Source organism: Aythya ferina, assembly GCF_964211825.1.
Source record: "Aythya ferina genome assembly, chromosome: 17".
In the NCBI taxonomy this organism is placed as follows: Eukaryota; Metazoa; Chordata; class Aves; order Anseriformes; family Anatidae; genus Aythya; species Aythya ferina.
In genome coordinates this window covers 15,991,462-16,012,134 of record NC_140316.1, presented here as the reverse complement: position 1 = coordinate 16,012,134, position 20,673 = coordinate 15,991,462, and the positions used below count along the sequence as shown (strand labels likewise).

Below are 20,673 nucleotides of genomic sequence, written 5' to 3'. Positions count from 1 at the left end.
TTTCCTTTCCTTTCCTTTCCTTTCCTTTCCTTTCCTTTCCTTTCCTTTCCTTTCCTTTCCTTTCCTTTCCTTTCCTTTCCTTTCCTTTTCTTTTCCATTTTTTTAATATATCTCACAGCAACCAGAATAGATTATTAGCATATTTTTCATCTCAAAAACATTACATCTGTATATGATGAGATGTTTCTGCATACTAAAAGTGAGATGTACCATAGCACATACTGATGTAACAGCTAAAGCATAAAACCCATATTTGGTTGGTTTCTCTTTCAGAGCAGTAAAATGGGTCTACAGGGACATGGGTCTATGGGTATAGGGAAACTGTAAGAACAAAAATGTTTGCCGTCTTTCTATTCCTGACAAAGCAAGTGTAACTTTTCTGTTTTAAGGGGTGTGTTTTGTTTTGTTTTGAATTTATTTTTCTTATTGGTATTTGTTGTCTGTTGCTACGTTTTTTTGTTTGTTTGTTTAGGTGGTTAGTTTTAGCAATGGAGCACTGGCATTGCTGAAAAGTCAAACAGGTCAGTTAAGAAACCTTTGCAGAAGTCTAAAATATAGCTTCATAGTGTTCCATCTTGACAAAGAAACACCTTTGCTGCCTTCACGTAGAATAAAAAATAACAAACAAACAAACACCACTAGCCCTGCATTTGTATTCACCATTTTCAAATAGCTACACTGAGCTTTTTCCTTCGGTTCAGTGTTCTGTTCCGTGTTCACTGTGTTGTCTCGTCTCCCTGTCCGCGTGTACGCATGCGTTTGTTCATCTGTTTGTCTCTGCATATCTCTGTGTGCGTGTGTTCGTGCGTGTGTGTTCGCGTGTTCCTGTCCGTATGCATCTTCGCGAGTCCTCGCGTCCGTGTCCGTGCCGCGTCTCCGGGCCACGCAAGGAGCTGCGGTCCGCCTGCAGTCCTTCCTCCCCGCGCCTTCTGTGCACGGGCCGCACCAATACAGTTTCACCGTCCCGTCCTCTCCGTTGGGCGGGACGAGCCGTTCTGCAACATCAGAGCGACTCTCCCGCATCGCACCGCGCGGAGCTGCTACCTCACCGCCCTCCTAGACGCTCACGGAGCACAGGGCCCTGCCGCGCGCTCTCGCGGTCCCACCGTGCCCCCGCAGAGCCACCGTGCGAGACCGGCGTTCTTTCTCCTCCCCGCGCCCTTCCCCGAAGGGAAGAGGGACGCTGCATCTGCATGCTCCCATCTGCTGGCAGGCAGTCCGCAGGGGACCCCAGACTAGCAGAGGCCGAGCGCGGGGCCGAACAGTGGCCGGCCGTAGCCAGAGCCCTCGGCTGGGCGGGGCTGACGGGCTGTGCCGCGTATCTTCCGCGGCCACAGTCGGGGGACTGTCTGCGAGAGGCCAGAGTGGGATGCCGAGGGAGATACACGGCTCGCTGGGCGGTGCCGGGGCTGGTGCCGGGGCTGGCCCCGCCGCTGCCTCGCTGGCGGACGGGCGGCTCTGCCCGAGAGGAGAGCTCCGCGGAGCCCCTGTGGTGGCATCCGGAGCGAGCACCAGCAGCCCAAACCCGTCGGTGTCAGACGTAAAGGCAGCAGTTCCGCGATCCTCCGATGCAGCAGGACCAGCAGGTTGGGATGTTGGTTTCTTATCCTTTCCTGTCACATGGCTGGTAATAGGATCCCTCATCTGCCACTCGGCACCTCGCTGGGGCGCAGTTACAGGACACATGCAGTAGGGCCTCCGCTTCCCGCACTTTGCGCTCTTCCCGGCCGTCCGCAACCACCTCTGCCCCGGGAGCGCTGCAGCTGCCGCCTGCCAGCGCGGCGCGGCCCGGCGGCCCCTGGTCATGGAGCCCCCCGCCCTCGCCGCCGTTCTGGCCTTCTCAGGGCTGGCGCTGAGCTGCTGCCGCGAGCCCGTTCTCTCCGGTGAGTGACGCTTAGCGCGGAACGGGGAAGGGGAGTGCGTCTGGGGCTGCTCCACGGTCTTCTAGCGGGGCTGAGTGGCGAGAGAGCTGCCCGGTCTGCTCCCGAACTCTGCAGGCTTGCAGCTGGCACGCAGCCCGCCGCGGCAGGGCTCTGCCGCCCGGCAGCACCTCCTGGAGTTCGCGACGACATCCCTTCCGGCTCACCAGCGCGGTGCACGGCTCGAGGCTGCTCGTACAAAGATGTATTTTCGTGCGCTGTTTGTAGTGCGTCGGTATTTGTGGATCTCACTATGCTCGCAGAGATGGGAGTCTGGAACACCGTATAAAAGCGTATGCAGCACATTTCTCTAACGAAGTGGTTTGGTGGCTAGGCCTGCAGGACAGAGGTATGTGCAGGGAGAGAGGACTGCAGGACGTGGGTACACTTACTCACTGGGAAATTAAATAATTAGTGGCAGCAGGGCAGAATTGGGGCCACGGAGCCAGAGCTTGGATGGTGGCCATCTCACCTCTATGTAGCATGCTGCATCTGCTCCCTGCCAGTCACAAACATCTCTCATTCAGTCAAGCAATCTGTGAAGCCTGAATCTTTGTGGATGGTTAGTGAGTTCTTCACTGATTTTTCACTTAAAATTTCTCTGCACCGTTTTGTTCTCACTTCAGCTGGTACTGATCATTTCAGGTACCACTCTGGTAAACACTAGTCCTGCTTTGCAAGATTTAGAGTGGCTGTTCTGGATGGTCACAGTGCCACAGCTATCATATGCATGGTCCTCCTGGATATGTTTTGCATATTCTAACCCTAGTTGTTATTACTATTTTTATATAAATATTTAATATGTATTTTGCTCGTTTAGCCATGTACAGATATTTTCTCATTTTGAAGTTTTTGTAGGTACACTTAATTAGATTTGGGAAAGATTTACATCAATTTTCTTTCTTTCCTTCTTTCTTTCTTTCTTTCTTTCTTTCTTTCTTTCTTTCTTTCTTTCTTTCTTTCTTTCTTTCTTAATATCAGAAAGAGAACTGAAAATGTAAACTTTACAACATCTCAGAAGAGAACAACCTAGACAAGGATATATACCTAGACCATGTCTAGTGGTCTGTTCCCAGTACAATCAGGCCATGCATGTTGCACAGAGAAGGTAATCCTTCATTTACTTGAGTAGGAGTATGTCGTCTTTTAAGGTTTCTGAGCTGAACTGTAAACAGAACATATTGCACAGGTGGTTGTATTCTTCACAGCATGCTGCAAATGAGCAAGTAGAGGATATATCCCTGTACAAATGTTTGGTTCATAGGCAATTTAGAGGAGTCTGTTTATGCAACTGCACTTCCATGCTTTAGCCAACCTCTAACTGCATGTATTCACAGCCACTAAAGGTAAGAGAGGGGCCTGAGCACAAGCAACTGTCAGGGGAAAAAATGAATGTTACATTGGGTGAACTGGTAGCAAAGGATAATGGATCTAGGAAGCACAGCCACCTATCTGTCTTCTGCTAATGAACCTGAAAACAGTGCACATCTGCTCTTCAATAATGACCTCTAATTGGTATGGCATGAACAATATGGCGTGTACAAAATCTGCAGAGTTGTTAATCTGTGCAAACCATACCTCAGAATCTTTTTCCTCACCCTTAATCCCACAGGACTGAAATGGGATCAGTTGGCTCAAGTTGCATTCAAAGCTAGCAGAATTCTGAAATAACAAATGTTAATGTTTCTTTTGTAAGGCAGTTTGTCATATAGTGTGTTTTTAAGGCCTGCTCTTTTATTTATTTATTTGTTTGTTTTTATTGAATGCATGTCTTCATACATTTACTGTAAAAGATGCATACAAAATACAGATTGCATCACACCATCATTTCCTAAGACAGGGAGAATCTTTAATTTCTGGAATTGCCTTATGAAAAATGGCTTGTATTGACCACAGTGAGTTAACTATCATTTTTTGCATATAGTACTGAGCTACTTTTCACAGTGTTTGTGCTTCACTGTGTGATGTCTAACAGTTTCTATTAATTCAAATTATGAAATTTGCAGCATTCAAACTTCAGAAGCACCACATTTGTCAAGTGAATCAGAAATTAGAGGTGGGTAGTGGATTGCCTAACATTAAAGGATTGTTTGAATTTGGTGATAGTTGTATTACAAAGGCAAAGAAATTGAAATCTGTGTCACGTTAGTTTCATTGAACAAGTATTATTCTACATACTCAGTGCAATATGTTGTCGCTTTTAGTTTCTGTATTTATATTGTTCACTTAATTTCCCAGTCAGAAATTTATATGATTGTCAGTCTTCTCTTCTTTTCTCTGTTATCTTCCTTTCTCTGTTATCTTCCTGTTTAGCAATAGTGGATCACTATGTCCTTGTCCTTCCCAGCTGAGTCTGTCCTTTTAAACTGCTGTTTCAGTCTTGTCTTACAAACCTCGTATCTCTTGTGATTTTTATCTGCCTATGTCTCACTGATACAGTTAAACAGTTCCACTTGATATGCCTGGAGCAGTTGTCATGTAAATATCCAAAAAATATTTCTAACCAGACGGATACAAAGTGAAATAGTCAGTCCAGATACTTCAGCATATCATGCTTGTACATGCATAGAGTGTAACTCAAAGCCCACAGTTATGTGAATGGATTTCAGTAGGGTGGATCCAAAGAAGTGGGAAGAAGGCAGTGATTTCATGCTGCCAGCTGCAAAATTTGCATTCTTTGTCGTATCACACCATAGTGGTTGTGCAATTTACCACTCCCTCCATCCGCACAGTGGTTATAGCCCATGCTGGTAAAATTTCTGGAGGGATTCAGTCTGCCATGCTTGACGGTGGAACAACAGTTTTAAAATTTCACAAAGAAAACAAATGCGTGTATTAAGGAACAGAAATTCCTCTGGGGCTACATCATACATTCTAACTTCCAGTGATAAAGAATCACAAGCCAAGCAAGTGTGTTTATATTATCTTGCTGCTGAGAACCAGCCAACAGCTACAAAGTTGTGACTAATATAGCATGTTTGTACTGTACAAATTTAAAAAGAAAAAAAAAAAAGAAAAAAAAAAGAAGAAAAGAACATGTGCAAAATACATACTTTTAAGAATTAGAAGTAATGAGCTGCTCATGCTCATATCCTAATTTGCTTGCTCCAACTGGCCATTCAGATAGCATATTTTCAGATTAAAAAAAAAAAAAAAAAAAGGCAAGTGTGATGAAAAAGTGCTTAGATTGAAGGTTAGTAATCAAATTTTCCCAAGAATAGCAAGCTCGCTTATAACAACTCATTCACTGCCAGGGAGCACAAGCATGGAACTGCAAATCTGTACATTCCCAGTCTCATATTTACTGTGCAGATGGATACTTAAGAAAAGGTTTGATCAAATGTCAGGTGAGTATTCACTGTAACTACTGTCTGCTTTGGACTAATGCTAAATAAGATTATTTTATTGCAGCTGAGGACCTCAAAAGGTTATTGGTATATGTCTGTGTGGCTAAGTAGCTTGAGAGAGATTTTTAAACTATGTACAGAATGATCCTATACTGCATAGAAGAAATTTTCAGATGAGTGCTCTTGTAGCATCGTATCAGACTTATAGTAGCTGACTGAACAAATGAGGAGTTATTTTCTAGCAATTTTGAAAATCGCAATTTTAAACAAAGATCATTCCTTCCTGTGTTTTTTCTGTAGTTCATGTCTGCTGTTTTTTATTTGTTTGTTTGTTTGTTTCCCCTGTTACAGTATATTTATCCTAGTCTGGTAGATTTTATAAGGATTTTTTATTTTTTTTTTTACATTTGTATTAATTTTAATAGCAAAGTATTGAAATCTAAAAATAGTACACTAATTTTTCAGCTGGGGAGGTATAAAACTGTTTTATACAACCCAGATTCATTTATTTTACATCATAACATAATTTAGAATAAGATTTTTCAGACCAATCATTCATATGAAAATATTCAAATGAACATTTGTTTAAATTGATAAAACTGCATTTCAGAGAAGACCATTGCACTCCTAAAAATATTTTTAATAATGACCACAGAAGCCATATTTGTCTTTTTGATCTCCTGAAGCTTCTTCTGGTTTTAATCAGTGTTCCCACATGAAGAACTGTGGCAACCTATGATAATAGAATCTCTACTCACATATCCATAAGGAAACAAAAATGCTCTCATCAGAGGAAGGTAATTTGGGTGTTCTGCCCTTTCCATCTGTGGGCCCCTGCCTCTGTTACTGCAGGGGTATCTTGGCATCAGTTAAGTGGTTTCTGTCCTTTCCTCTGTGCATTGCTTTCTCATTGAAGTGTTTCTGCTGTCTAATTATACCCTTTCAATCAAATTAGAGACTGCAGCATCTGGTTAGTGCCTGTAACTGTTGCCATCTGCACCTAGATAGAGTGCTTTCATTTAAGGAGGAGTGCTCAAATTGCAGATTCCCACAAGAACTAGAACAGTTTGGTAGAATGGAAATGTCCTAAAACTCTTCTTAAACCACTATTAAAACAAATGCATCAAGCAACTGATACCTAGTCATTATCAGGCCTGGCACCTTTGGTTCCATATTCTTATCCATGTAAATTATAGGTATCTTTATTTCTTGCTCAAGCCTCCCAGAACATTCAAAGTGGCTATCATGCCACTGTAATGAGACCTAATACTTAAATAGCAGCCATTTTAATTTACCTTTCCTTATTCTTTTATCTGCAGATTATTAAAATAAAACCTTGCTTCTTTTTTGACTGTTACTGGTAGGATAATTTCTGGCCTGTGTAGGCTAGTTTTCAGTTGATAATTGTTAACCTTTAATGTCTCCTGCCACTAGTTAGCACTCTAAATAGCTTCCAGAACTTAAAGCAAGCAAATAAATCCAGTAACTTTTTTTTTTTTCAGTGAAATAATAATGAGCTTGTTATTCTGACTTTTCAGTCTCCCAGGAAAGTTATGTATGCACCCCAAACTTACAAGTGTACTCTAAGATGTCATTTAAACCATCCTGAGTCTCCATCTCTTCAGTCTGCAATTTGTGATATTACTAAATATATGTTTTTGAGAAGTGATGGACTTTGAGGAATGATCAGAGATTTCCTATTTCTTAGCCAGAAGAGAAAGGGTGCTTGAGTAGCCATTTTCTTTACTTTTCCTCTCATTCATACTAAGAAGACTGCAGACGAAACTAAAGTGTTTGTACTATTTCCATCAATCATGATGAGGCATGAAATACATGTATACAATTTCTCAGGTAACCGGGCTTCTTGCTATCAAGGACTTCAGAGATTAAGGCCAATATTTGTATGTCCATCTTAGAAAATCATTGGAAGCTAATAGAGACTCAGAAATTTCAAGGTTTTATCAGTAGTGGTTCATTCACTGTAACAGTCGGTCTGTTATATTCTGCACTACCTTAATTTTGCAAATGATTTTAAAGTGGTGCCCATGTGGAGTGCAGGCAGTCATACAGTTCCAAAGTAACAAAGGCATAAATGATCATTGTAAGGTCCCTACACTGAAGAAGAAGAAACTGAGACAGATGGAAAAAATTTCTACTACAGCTGCTGTTTGATCTTCCAAATGTTGATCTGGCTCTAATAAAACTAATTGTGAACCTGTATCTCACACTGAGCATTCACTCATGGTAGACAACCATCCCCAGGCTTATTTTCTGCTTTTTGTTTCTAGCAGTTGCCATTCAAAATGTACTTACCTAGTCTAAGTATTCATTTGAAAAAAGGTTATTTTTATGTCAATCATGGCACCAGATGTATTGGGAAAAAAAACAGTCCTGACAGCATACTGCAGTTCATGTTTTCTCACTGAGTCTCATAAACATTATCCTGAACAGGACCTGTTAAAACCTTTCAGCTTTTCATGAATAAAACCTCTGCAATGGGTCTGTCTTTGCTTACTGCTGTTGGCAGATTTCTCCACCATACAGTAGATGCAACAGGGTCATTAGGTATTAATAGAGTGAAATCATCATGGACACTTCGGTTTTAATTATGGATTTGACACAAGCTTGTACTTCAGATATTGTCTGAAACCCAGCTGACTAGCATCTTAGAAATACAAGAAGTCTGTAGACTTCAAACTTTGACTTGTCACAGCTTTCTCTGTGTACTTTCTAAAAAATCTGGTGATTTAATATAGGTTTATGGTTGGAAGGGTGATTTAAACTGAGCCTTGGGTGCATGAACAGGAATCATGACAAATCTGTCAACCACAATGACACTCCGGTCCTTTCATGCTGTTTGTTTGTTTCCCCTTTTTTCTGTATGATCATAATCTACCAAACATAAATCAGGTAATTTGAGTAAGCCCAACTGTTTTTACTAATACTGTTAAATCCACACTTTCCTGACTGTTTAATTTAGATGATCTCATTTGGATTAGTTTTGTGCAGACATATCTGTCTGACCTTTTAAGACTGTCTTTTCACAGAATCATTGCAGCAGTAGTGTGAGACAAAAATAAGGACAAAGTTTCTAACCTGCTCTTCTTTAGAATCTCTTAAGGCTTTTGTCTTGAAAGTACAGCCTGCAGGTAATACATTCACTTCTCACCTTTACTACACTGAATATTAATTTCATAGTGAGATCTCTAAGGTAGTGTCTTGGCTGTCATGCAGAACATACAGAGAAATTGCTATGTATGCTAAATGGAAGAACTCAGCTATTTACAGCCGAGATACTGAATACGCTGAGGGATCTGGAGCAATGTTACTCAGGATTTTATAGAAAAACACACAAGGTATATCTCAGTAGATCTCAAAGATGATTGTTTAAGGTAAAAGAGAGTAGGACTGAGGTGGTTTTTTGTTTGCTTGTTTTTTGTGTTTTTGTGGATTTTTTTTGGAATGACAAAGCTTACTTGAAAAATTTGTATGTCAGTGCTTTGGCAAAATAACTATTATCAATCCTTAACTAAATGAAAACTTCCTACCAGATTACCTCTAAGAAAAAAAAAAAAAAAAAAAAGTGAAAAAAAAGTATGTATTTCATTTGATAACAATTGCTAAATGCCATAATTTAAAACACAGGTTTAATTTCAGGTTTTCTGGGATAACTGATCAACTCACTCCTATTTCCACATCTAACAAAAATACCAACAAAACCAGGGGAGCTCCACTGCAGCTCAGCTGGCTCATTTTCCCCAAATGTCTTAGCCAGGCAAAGAAACAAAGGAAGCACTGTTACAGATACCTGTTATCTTGAGAACAGAACACTATAGCTAAAAGGAATGAAGCAAACTCTGACTCTTCCTTTCATACAATATCCTTAAAGTACTAGTGAAATGAAGTTTGAAGAACAACACTTCAAAAAAATAAGAAAGATTGCTGAACATGAAAATGAAAGGCAGTTGCTACTTCAATTTAAAGCACGGGCCAGTCTTAGCAGAGCCTCAAATGGTTTGATGTTAACTTCAGTTTAGTCTGTGTGCTACATTACATTCAGGTATTGTAGCATTCCTCACATTTCTGAGTATATGTTAGTACATATTGCTTCTAGTTGAGATTTGAAAAGAAAAAAAAAAAAAAGTAATAGCACTGAAGAAGATATATTTTCTGGCTGTGTTTATCACTCCTCACAACTGCATCTTTATACTGTACATTATTTAGTTTGTCCAGTTTGATTATGTTTTCCTCCCTTTTCTGTCAAATTCATCAGTTTATATTTTTCAGCTATTTATTTTTCTATGGCATAGAAAAACTTTGACATTTATGGCAAACCAAGAGAATTATTGAAGAAAGTAGCAACAATGTGGTGACTTTGAAAGTTTTTTCATGTTTATAAAAATGTCTGTGGTGACCCAAATACCAGAAATGCAGATTTGCATTTTGAAGTAAATGTATGTAGCTCACCTGCATGGCTGATGAGGTCAGGTAAATTAAAGTAAGGATAAGTATTAACCTGAAGCTTGGTTTTGCTAGATTAGATAGCTTTCTATCCAGAGATGGTATCAGTATCCATTAATAGCTGTGCATACATGTTTTCTATATATCCTCAGCAATAAAGTTTCATTTTAAAGAAATTCTAACTTGCCTAGGCATGAAAATGCACACTGAAGGCACAAAAACATCAGCTTTAATTTTCTGCTCAACAAAACTGTGAAATAATTATAATTACACCATTTTTATATATGTGAGCCCAAATTAAACTGATTTCAAAGGCATGGTTTTAATAATATATTTTCCCTTCTGCTACAGTATTTCTAAATGAAAAATAAAATATAAAAATAAAAGCATACAGATTAATATGACTAAGATAAGTTTTTTCCTCATTCATCTGCAACCACATTTTTAAGGGTCTTTCTAGCCCTCTTTTGTAAGGGACACCTGAGACACCTGAGATGATTTGGGACACCTGACGAGGACACCTGAGATGAGCAGATACCACTTCAGGAATAGTACAACAGCAGAACACTCTCCCTTTCCTTCAGGGCAGTAGAGTAGAATATATATGCAGCTGTTACATGAGAGAGAATTAGATAAAAAGAGAAAATGCTATCAAATAAAACAGAATGTTGCCCAGCCTGTAGTTAGTAAGAGGTGTTTCTGACTTTCCCCAATAATGCTACACAGTACAAAGAAATGGTTACAGCAGTGTAACACAGCAATTTTTATTATGTAATGGAAAGTTGTATTTTAATACTAGTTTTAAATAAATGCATGGATGACAAATGTTACCAAGGATTAATTATAAATAGGATTGACTTGTTTACAGTGGTTACTTCTGGAAGGTGATCAAAGAATCACATAATGGTTGATGTTGGAAGGGACCTCTGTAGGTCATCTTGTCCAAACCCTTGGTTCAGGCAAGGTCACTTAAAGCAGGTTTCCCTGGACACAGGATGTTTTTTGAATATCTCCAAGGAGGGAGAATCCACTGCCTCTCTGGGCAACCTGTTCCAGTAGTCAGTCACCCTTACAGGGCAACAGTCCAACAATGTTTTCTGTTTTTAGTAGAAAGTAAAAATATGCATGTTTTTGAATATTGATTTGATCAGAAGATATCATTATTAAGACAAAGCAAAGCCATGCAGCAAGAGATTTGTAGTTCAGCTGAAAAGTGGATAGTGTATTTCATGACTAGAAAATCATTCTCTGCTTTGATTTCTAACTTACTGAATATTATGAAGCTAGGAAAACAGTCATGAATAGGAGAAGACATGAGTGAAGCAAAATTGACTTGTAAATTCTAATCTGAATGCAAATGCTTCTGTGCAGATCAGAGTATGATGTTTGTATTGTATAGAAGGAGCTCCCTTTCAATTGAAATTCAGTCCAGAGGAAAAATGCATGAGAATTTTTCTAAATCAGGAAATAAATGTTTGCAAGATCCATGCCTACAAAATCGTTCACTTTATAATTTACATGTATTCACAAATTTAGTTAAACTAGAATGAGATTTGGGCAATATGCTGATAAGTGGCAGACTGAAAACATCAGCTACTTTTCTTTTTGGAAAATTAACAAGTTACACAATCAGCCTAACTAGTAAAACACAGAGAAAACAGTACAAAATGTAATTTGCTCACTCAGAAAATGTATTTTAATTGTCTTAGTCACTCTTCATCCCTAACCAGGATGTCTTATACATTGTTTAGTAAAAATAAGAAAATCATAATCCCTTCAATAGGTGTTTGAGAAAATGTAAATCTCAAGCAACATCTTTAGTTGCCTATACAATGCAGGAAACATGTTAATTGAAAGGAAACTGGGTTCTTGGAGGTGGGGTGGAGCATAAGGGGAGAACAACCAAACGCTAAGCCTGCATACATTTTCTCTCTCTTTTTCCATTTCCATTTCTTCCCAGAATGTTATACAGCAAATGGAGCTGACTATCGTGGCACTCAGAACCAGACCTCCCAATACGCAGGGAAACCTTGTCTTTTTTGGAATGAGACCTTTGAGCATCCATATAATACTTTGAAATATCCCAATGGGGAGGGAGGGCTTGGAGAGCATAACTACTGCAGGTAAGGAATATCTCATTGCTACTAATGTTGCCTATATACCCAGTTTTACTTTAAACAGCTGACACAAAATTAGAAAACTTCCCGTCAAATAGTGAAGAATGTAATAACCATTAATATCTAACAGATTTTGTTTTCTTTTGTAATTAGTACCCTGGATCTTTGGTTGAGCACACAAGCACTATTAGTAGAATAATATTTTTAAAGCCAGCTCTCACCCACAGTCCATATCATATATCCAATCTGTAATTTGGCACAATGGAGAAAGACTAAAGATAAGGTGGAGATAACTAAAAAACAACAAACAAACAAACAAACCCTGATCCAAGAAAGTAGTAAAAAGGCATTAATGAGTCTCTGGAACATTATAGTTTTTGTCCTCACACACAAATGTGGTTCTGTTATACAGTATGTCTCAAGAGTTTTGCATTAGAGAAAGTTATATAGTCACTAAAAATTATCAGCACAAACTGTTCAATGACTCAGAGCTTGTATTAGACATTAAAAATTCAACTGTCAGAGGTTACAATACCTTTTCAAACCATGGCACTCTCGTCTCCTTGCATTCTAGAGAAGTCCTCAATTACTATGGATAGAATTCAAAATGAAACCTATGTAAGAACTTCAGGATATAGGAGCCAAATCCAAGCAGGTCTTCTGCCCCCTTTGCTTGCATTTTGCTCATAGGAATACATAGATCTTGACCTTGGAGGAAGTGATGCTTGTATACTGACCAGCTCTCTTGGACCCCCTTTCCTTCTGGGGCCCTAACCTATGGGATTCCTCCAAGTAGATTCCTGAAGAGGCCAAAGCTGGCTCTCCTGAAGTCCAAGGTTGCTACTTCTTGCCCTGCTTCCTCTTCACAACATCCTGAACTCCACCATCTCATGGTCACTGCAGCCAAGACTGCCCACAACCTCCACATCTCCAACCAGTCCTTCTCTGTTTGTAAGCACAAGATCCAGCAGCACACCTCTCATTGTTGGCTCCTCGACTACCTGTATCAAAAAGTTATCATCAGTGCTCTGCAGGAACTCCTGAACTGTTTGTGCATAGCTGTACAGTCTTTCCAGCAGACATCAGGGTGGTTGAAACCCCTCATGAGAACCAGGTCCTGTGATTTTGAGGCTACTTCCAGCTGTCTGTAGAAGGCTTCATCTACTTCCTCTTCCTGATGAGCTGGTCTGTAGTGAACTCCTACAACAGTATCAGCCATGGTATCCTGCCCTTTAATCGTTACTCATAAGCTCTCAACCTGCTCTTCATCTACCCCTAGGCAGAGCTCAATTCATTCCAGTTGCTCTCTCACGTAAACTGAAACTTCACCACCTTGTCTTCCTGGCCTGTCTTTCCTAACAACCATGTAGCCCTCCATGACAGAATTCTAGTCGTGAGCTATCCCACCATGTTTCTATAATTGTAATGAGATTGTAGCTTTGCAATTTCACACAGATCTCCAGTTCATCCTGTTTATTCCCCAAGCTATGTGCATTGCTATACAAGTATTTCAGGGAGATGATCAAGCCTACAGGTTTCCCAGAAGGGTGCATGAGGATCCTTCATAGTCATGTCCTGCACTCACTTCCATGGCTGCATGCACCCACTGGAGACATCCTGACTTGAGCCACTTATTGCTGCCTATCCCATCCCTGTAATTCTCCCCTTGCCCCATCTTTCCTAATTTAAAGCCCTTCTTACCAGATAAGATAAGCCCTTCTTACCTTCTTAACAGGCCAACCTGTTAGCAAAGACACATGTGCCCCTCCTAGTGAGGTGGAGCCCATCTCTCCTTATCAGTTCTTGATCTTCAAGCAGGGTTCCAGGGTTGTAGAAGCCAAATCCCTGTTGCCAACACCAGTGGTGCATCCAGTTAACTTGGAATATCTGTCTTGACCTCTTCCCATCCTTCACCCTCACTGGAAGTACTGAGGAAAAAATGACCTGGGCTCCCAGACCCTTGACCACCATGCCCTGCTTGATGTTTTCTAACTTACCTTTGGTGTTATTAGCACCTAAATGGAAAAGCAGCAGAGGGTAATAATCTGACTCATGGACAAGCTTTGGCAGGCTTTCCATGATGTCTCTTATCCAAGCCCCTTTAAGGAACAAGCCTCTCCTGACAAGAGGTCAGGTTGGCAGATGGATGCCTCCATACTTATCAGCAGGGAATCACTCATGACAATCACCTGCCTCAAGAACTCAAGAAGTTCTTCCTCAGAACTTCCTCAGACCACAATCCTCCTCAAAACTTTATCAGATAAATGTTTTTGTCCTTATACACAGAAAGATGGCTTCTGAACTATTTTGTACCGAGGCGGAAATCAAGTTTAGGAGTCTAAGGAACCTGTACACAGGACATGGTGCTGAAAATCTTCCTCTCTGTCAGTACTGTCCAGAAATAGCTCTGCACCTTTCAGAGTTAAAGAAAAAAAAAAAAAAAAGTTGTATTTTACACATCACTAGCCTTTTATGCTTGCTGCATACTGTAATAACCAAAGTTATTTGAACATCCTGTCAGCTTTTTCATTTTTCTTGGCATGTAAGTTCAACAGGTTAAATATTCAGTAGGCATTAGAACAAAAAATAGTGGTGACACTCAGGTTTAATATATTTAATACAATCTTTTAAAACATTTGATTTTTCACTCACTTTCTCAGTTTTTCTCTCCCAGGAACCCTGATGGAGATGTCAGCCCGTGGTGCTACATTGCAGAGCATGAGGATGGAATATACTGGAAATACTGTGAGATTCCATCCTGCCGAAGTAAGAGAACCACATAATTATTTTAGGCCCACATCTCTGCACAACAGAGACTGGCAGTTATACAGCAGTGGGTAGTGATTTTCCAAGACCAATCAGCTTATTTTCATTTGCAAACTAAGCAGTATTTTTAACATCTCTAGAGTTAATGACAAGGTTACAGTATAGTTGTCCCTCCATTGCTATGTTCTTCCTCTCCTCTCAGAATTACTGGCTTATATTATTTATATTAAAATACAAGACAGAGAATCACTCAAAACTTATGAAGTACTGCTAGTTTTCTGAACCCATAGAAATAGGCCATTCATTTAGTAAAGTATAGAGGAGAAAAATTAATAGGAAATGATTAATTAATTTTTCAAAAAGATACATATGTCTCCATCATTTGCAAGTCATTTGTAAAATGAATGGCATTAGTTTAATGTGTGTAACAAACCACAAACAGAATTGTTGAAAAGAAATAAGGACAGTAGGAGTGACACAGGAAAAAGATGGGTATTTGTTAGCTATACTAGAATTCTGGTTCTTTCAGGTGCATATACTTAGAATTGCTGTTAATCCAGAAACATAACTCTGTTCCTTTTTTCTTTTTTTTTTTTTTTTAACAGATAATTCATACGCTATTCACCTGAACACTCCTTCCAGAATTTAATATTATTAATATACGGTATTACTTAACTTGTCTAAAATCTATTTCTTTTTCCATGGTTCATGTCAATATATTCCCAAATTTTTATTCCTGAAGACTCCAGGATAAATTCCTAAGAATCACATTTTTAACATATGCCTAAATATTAGCAACCGTAGCTTAATGTTTCACTGAGTCTAATCATTAATGCCTTTACTTGCTCTCTCTGCTCTACTTCTGAGATCATTTATGTGTATGCTGTTAATTATCAGAGAAGTTGTCTTTATGTAGGGATACTTCTGAATCAAAGAAGTACATTTCTTACTTGAAGTTAAGGAAACAAAAGCAAACAAAGCAAAATAGATCTAAAGTGATTTTTTTATTATTCTTATTATTTTGTCCACAGTTTTTTTCTTTTTGTGAATGTGAGCAAATGATTCACATCTTCAAGTTAGGCAAACTTATATGTAAGTGTGACCCTATCAGTTGACTTTTACCTAGACTTAAATGCAGATTAAGTATCTAATTTAAGTAACACAAAATTGTTTGACACTCTGATGCTCATTGTTCAGAGGACATCTTACTATCATTTTCTAAGTTACAAAGTCTTATCTAAGAGGCATGATCCTCATAATGAATACATTTGTTTTGGTCTCAAATTAAAGAATTTGTATTTCTTTAAAGACCACAAATTTTGCAAAATCTCTGGATATGTCACCAGTAAAAAAGCTGAAAGGCAAATTCTCTCCACTTCATTTGTTCTACACAAAGAATCCTTTTAAAACAAGCCTTAATCATTTTCTCTGTGGTGGGGAACTGAGGATTTAAATTTGGACATTTACTTGCAAAGATAATCCAGACTTATATTTACAAAATGTCCTTTTGACCAGCAGCAGCTGCTTCAAGCAGTGCACTGAAACAGGATACTAGAGAAAGGAATTACAGCAACTTAGAGCAAACTGTACACTGCAAGTCTTTCCAAGTCTTAATACAAACCTTATGGTTAATGAAGTTGTGTGAGTCAAAAAAAAACTTTTATGCTTTACCATATTTTCTGTTTTCAGTAGGCATGATGATAAATCATAGGACCATCAAAACTAACTTGTGGAGCACATAAAACAAAACTGGGTCTTATGGTAGAGCAAAAAAGCAATTGTGTAAAGAAAGCCCATTTGAAAATTCTAGAGAAGAAAAAAATTATCTCATATAAGCTTCTTTTACATTATTATGTTTACTACTAGAAAATACAAGTATCTGGAGTATAATGTACCTATAAGCTATATCTACATAATACCAGTACAATGCCAACAATATGAAGCTCCTTTATTATTATCTCGAGACATTTGCATACAGTGATTCACTGTAACAATTAGGAATCTACAGTTAAAACATTTTCATAGACCGTGATTTTATCATATGTCTTGTTCACTAATATTTAACATGAAATGCTTAATTCAGAGATGTATTCTGCACACGTATAGAACTTAGCAATGTTAGCTGAGAATAGATGGTCATAAATGCAGAAGACAGTGGTTGCCCCAGTAGGAGCTTAGACTTTCTTTTTCTTCCTCTCTTTTTCTTGATGTCTTGTCTGATGGAGTGGATATAAACAAAATAAAAAAAAAAGGCATCCATGAGTCCTCAGAGAACATGTATATCTTATATGAACTATTCAATGCATAGCTATGTCTGAATGATTTAAATGGCTTATTTGCAATACTGCAGCTATTCCTGGCTTTTTTGGTCTCTTTTCCAATGAGGTTAGACTGAAATTCAAATAAGAGCATACACACACTAAAGGTAAAAGTAAGTAAGGCTCACTGTCTTGCTAAATTGCACCTCAGTGTTTATGGCCCACATATGTCTCTTACCACAAACAGATTTCATTACTGTAAGCTTATTTCCTGTGTGCACGTATATCATATAATAAATTTGATAAACTGTTAAATGACAGAGCCAGGTTAGTTGTACAGAGCTGTACTGATCGCTTGGTAAGACTGACATATATACATTTTAACACAAGAACAAAGGATTATCTCATATAAGATCTACATATTGAGAAGGTATTCTGGCATATACTACCATTTCACTAGGAGGATCTTCAGGCAACTGGATAAACATCTGAAACATGGCTTTGAGCTCAAAAGCACTGATTTTATATGTTTTAATACATGTCTTAACATGTAGTATCCAGAAGCTCTCCTGTTTGTCAGGACCTCACTGTGTCAGGTACTGCATAAAAGAAAAATAGCATACTTGCACAAAAGAAGTGACCTTTTAAGCACAAGAGAACTAGACACAAACAGAACAACCTTGACAAACAAAACTTGACAACCTCCTTGCAACTTCCAAATATAGACTGCACGGCCTCTCTGGGCTCCTGTTCCAGTGGTGACTGTCCTCATGGTGAAAAGATTTTCTTTATATCCAGTCTGAACATTTCAGACTGCAGAATGAACAAGTCCCACTCCCTCAGCCTCCTGTCACAGGGTGAGTGCTCCAGCTCTCTGAGCATCTTGGCTCTCTGCTGAACTTGTTCCAGTCAGCCAGAATGTTTTTTGTACTGGTGGGCCCCAAACTGGACACAGTAGTCTAGATGTGGTCCTAAGAAGTGCTGAGTAGAAGAAAAATCGCTTTTCTTGATCTCTGTCTGTGCTCATCTTAATACAGACCAGGATGCTGCAGACCTTCTTTGCTGCCCAGTACACTCTTGGTCATATTCAGCTCCCTGTCTATCGGAACCTCCAGGGCCTTTTCTGCAAAGTTGCTCCACATAAAATGTACACTGCCTTCTTTTGGATTTATGGTGTAATGCCTCCCTGAACATACATGCTGACTGAGTTTGATATGGTATGAATGGAAAACGTATTATTCTAATATACTAAAACATTGTTGAAAAAGCAGTAATTTGTGGTCACTGTTGGTCTGATATAAAGTTTTTTGCCAGTTTTTGCCAGTTAGCTTTTTTCGCCTGCTCAGAATATAAATAATCTTTCCTCTGCTGTTAATGCTTATACCATCTATGCTGATTACCTGTCAGTAGCAACTCCAAAGTGTCTCAGGTTTAGGACCAGCCCATCAGTAGCCATAGGAAGAAGAAGCACATCAAAATCATATATACATGTATGGTAGAAAATATGTTGTGTGTTATCCCAGGTCAGAAGATCATTTAAACATATATTTGATGTGGGGCTACTCAAATACTTCTAGCTCCCAGTGGAGCATATATCCACAGGGTTATGTAGTTTGTTGATTAGTTATCAAAGTAATTTGAAGTACTATGCATTTGCTTGGAACCTGCTCTTCAGTACTCGGCTAGATTAATGCTTCCCCATGAATGACTATTTATTTCAAATCCCATGACACTAATTTTGTTAGCTAAACATGAAAAAGTTGAAATACCACTGGAACACTAAAGAGGCTAATTAGCTTTAAGATGTTACCCAACTGGTATGCAATGTATGAAGTTTTCAAATGGCTGAGTCTGTTTTCTTAGCATGGAGATCATGGGAGGATTAATCCTCTGGAGACATGGCTGAAGATTCTCACCAATAAAGCTCCTTTTACAAAAAAAAAAAATAAAATTTTACTATGTGGTTTTGAAAATCCAAGGTCTCCTAGGAAAATGTGCTAGACTGGTGACTAGGAAGCATTTTCTGGGCAGTGAAGTCATGTTCTGTATGGAAGACTGAGCTCTTTGGGAGTTACCTGTCTGTTTGTACTCAGCTGGGGTGGGGCTGCAAGTGAACATTTCCAAAGGTATGTTAAATCAGGCTATAACTTGAATTAACAGTACTTAAAAGCATATTGCTGCAAGACATAGCCAAGCCATAAATATATACAAGCATTTAATGTTGAAATTGCATCATTCTTAGAAAAAAAATTACTTTGTCAACAACATTTGAAGCAACATTATCTTATTATTAAAAAAAAAAAAAACTTCATTTTTTTTCGTCCCAACTGCATTATTTCTTTCATTCTTCTTTATAATACTATAATCAATATCTTTTGTAAGAGGATGTTTGGAGAATCTTTGGTCTTGGTGCAGCCTCAGCTTGAATATTGTGTACAGTTCAGGTCTCCACAATATAAACAAGATGTTAAGGTCCTTGAAAGCATCCAGAGGAGGGCATCAAAGCTGGTAAAAGGGCTGGAGGGCATGCTCTATGAGGAGAGGCCGAAGATGCCTGGTTGTCTAGTCTGGAGAAAAGAAGGCTGAGAGAACACCTCGTTATGCTACAAATTCCTGAGCAGGGGAATGGAGAGGGAGGTGTCAGTCTTTGCTTCCTGGTGACCGATGACAGGACATGAGGGAATAGCACAGAGCTGTGCCACAGGAGGCTCAGACTGGACATTAGGAAAAAATTATTTACCGTGAGGGTGGTGGTCCAACACTGGAACAGGCTTCCTGGTGAGGTGGTTGATGCCCCATGCCTGTCAGTGTTCGAGAAGCATTTGGACAATGCCCTCAATAACGTTTTCATTGTTGGTTAGTCTTGAAGTGGTCAGGAAGTTGGAATAGATGTGGTCCCTTCCAAATGAACTGTCTATTAATTTCCATTTCCATTTCCATTTCTATTGCTATTCATATATTTCTATTTATATATTTCTATTATTTCTAATTTCTATTTCTATTAATTCCAAGTATTTTAGCAGACATGACAATTAGACTGGAAATAAATAATGTTATACCATTAACACAGCAGTATATTGTACCACACATACTGTCTCGAGGAGTAATGGATAAATTTCAGTGTTTTGATGAAAAGTGCAACAATAAAAGAAAAATAGAAGACAAATCATGCACTGAATGGAAAAATCTCTCTTTATGATTGCCTAGTGTGATCAAGGAGACTCAAAACATTGTATCAAAACAGTATAAATAGATGTGTTATTTTGCTGTTGTTGTTTGTTTTATGTTCTTAAGCAGCTATGCTCATGTTAAATCTCTACATACATACTATAAAATAGTGAGAATTCATATCAGATTTTTAGTTTTTAATATTATGAATATCTCATGTAAATATACAGTCCCTCCCATAAAACTTAACCAAACTCCATCCTAAAACAATTTAGTTTTCCTTTCTCCAATACTATGTTTAGAAATTTTCTACAATGTAACTATTTTGAAGATTTGACAGAAAACATTGTTTAATTTACATTGTTAGAATGTACATGATCCTAGTTGAAAGAAAAAAAGGCAAAAAACCCAAACACAAAACCTCTGAACCCACTTAGTACCCCCTCACCCCCCCACTGTTTCTATTACGAGAAATGAACCAGACGATTATCTTGTTTGTACTTCTACAGCTTACAGAAACCAATTGCAGAGTATTTTATTATAGGTTTATTGCTAAGTAGATGTGAGGCCATTTTATCACCTGTCATTTATCCCTGGGCGTATTTGTAAAACAAGGCAAGGATCTAGCTTAGAGTAA

The 20,673-nt window shown here is 38.8% G+C and overlaps 1 protein-coding gene across 1 annotated transcript in view; it reads left to right on the top strand.

The window, feature by feature from the left end:
* Nucleotides 1–20,673, top strand: part of KREMEN1 (kringle containing transmembrane protein 1) — a 56,629-nt gene that overhangs the window by 26,748 nt on the left and 9,208 nt on the right. The window contains exons 16-18 of the mRNA XM_084539249.1: nt 1,214–1,586; nt 11,688–11,850; nt 14,519–14,610. Coding sequence (XP_084395375.1) covers nt 1,214–1,586; nt 11,688–11,850; nt 14,519–14,610 — 628 coding nt within the window. The remainder of the gene's footprint in view (nt 1–1,213; nt 1,587–11,687; nt 11,851–14,518; nt 14,611–20,673) is intronic.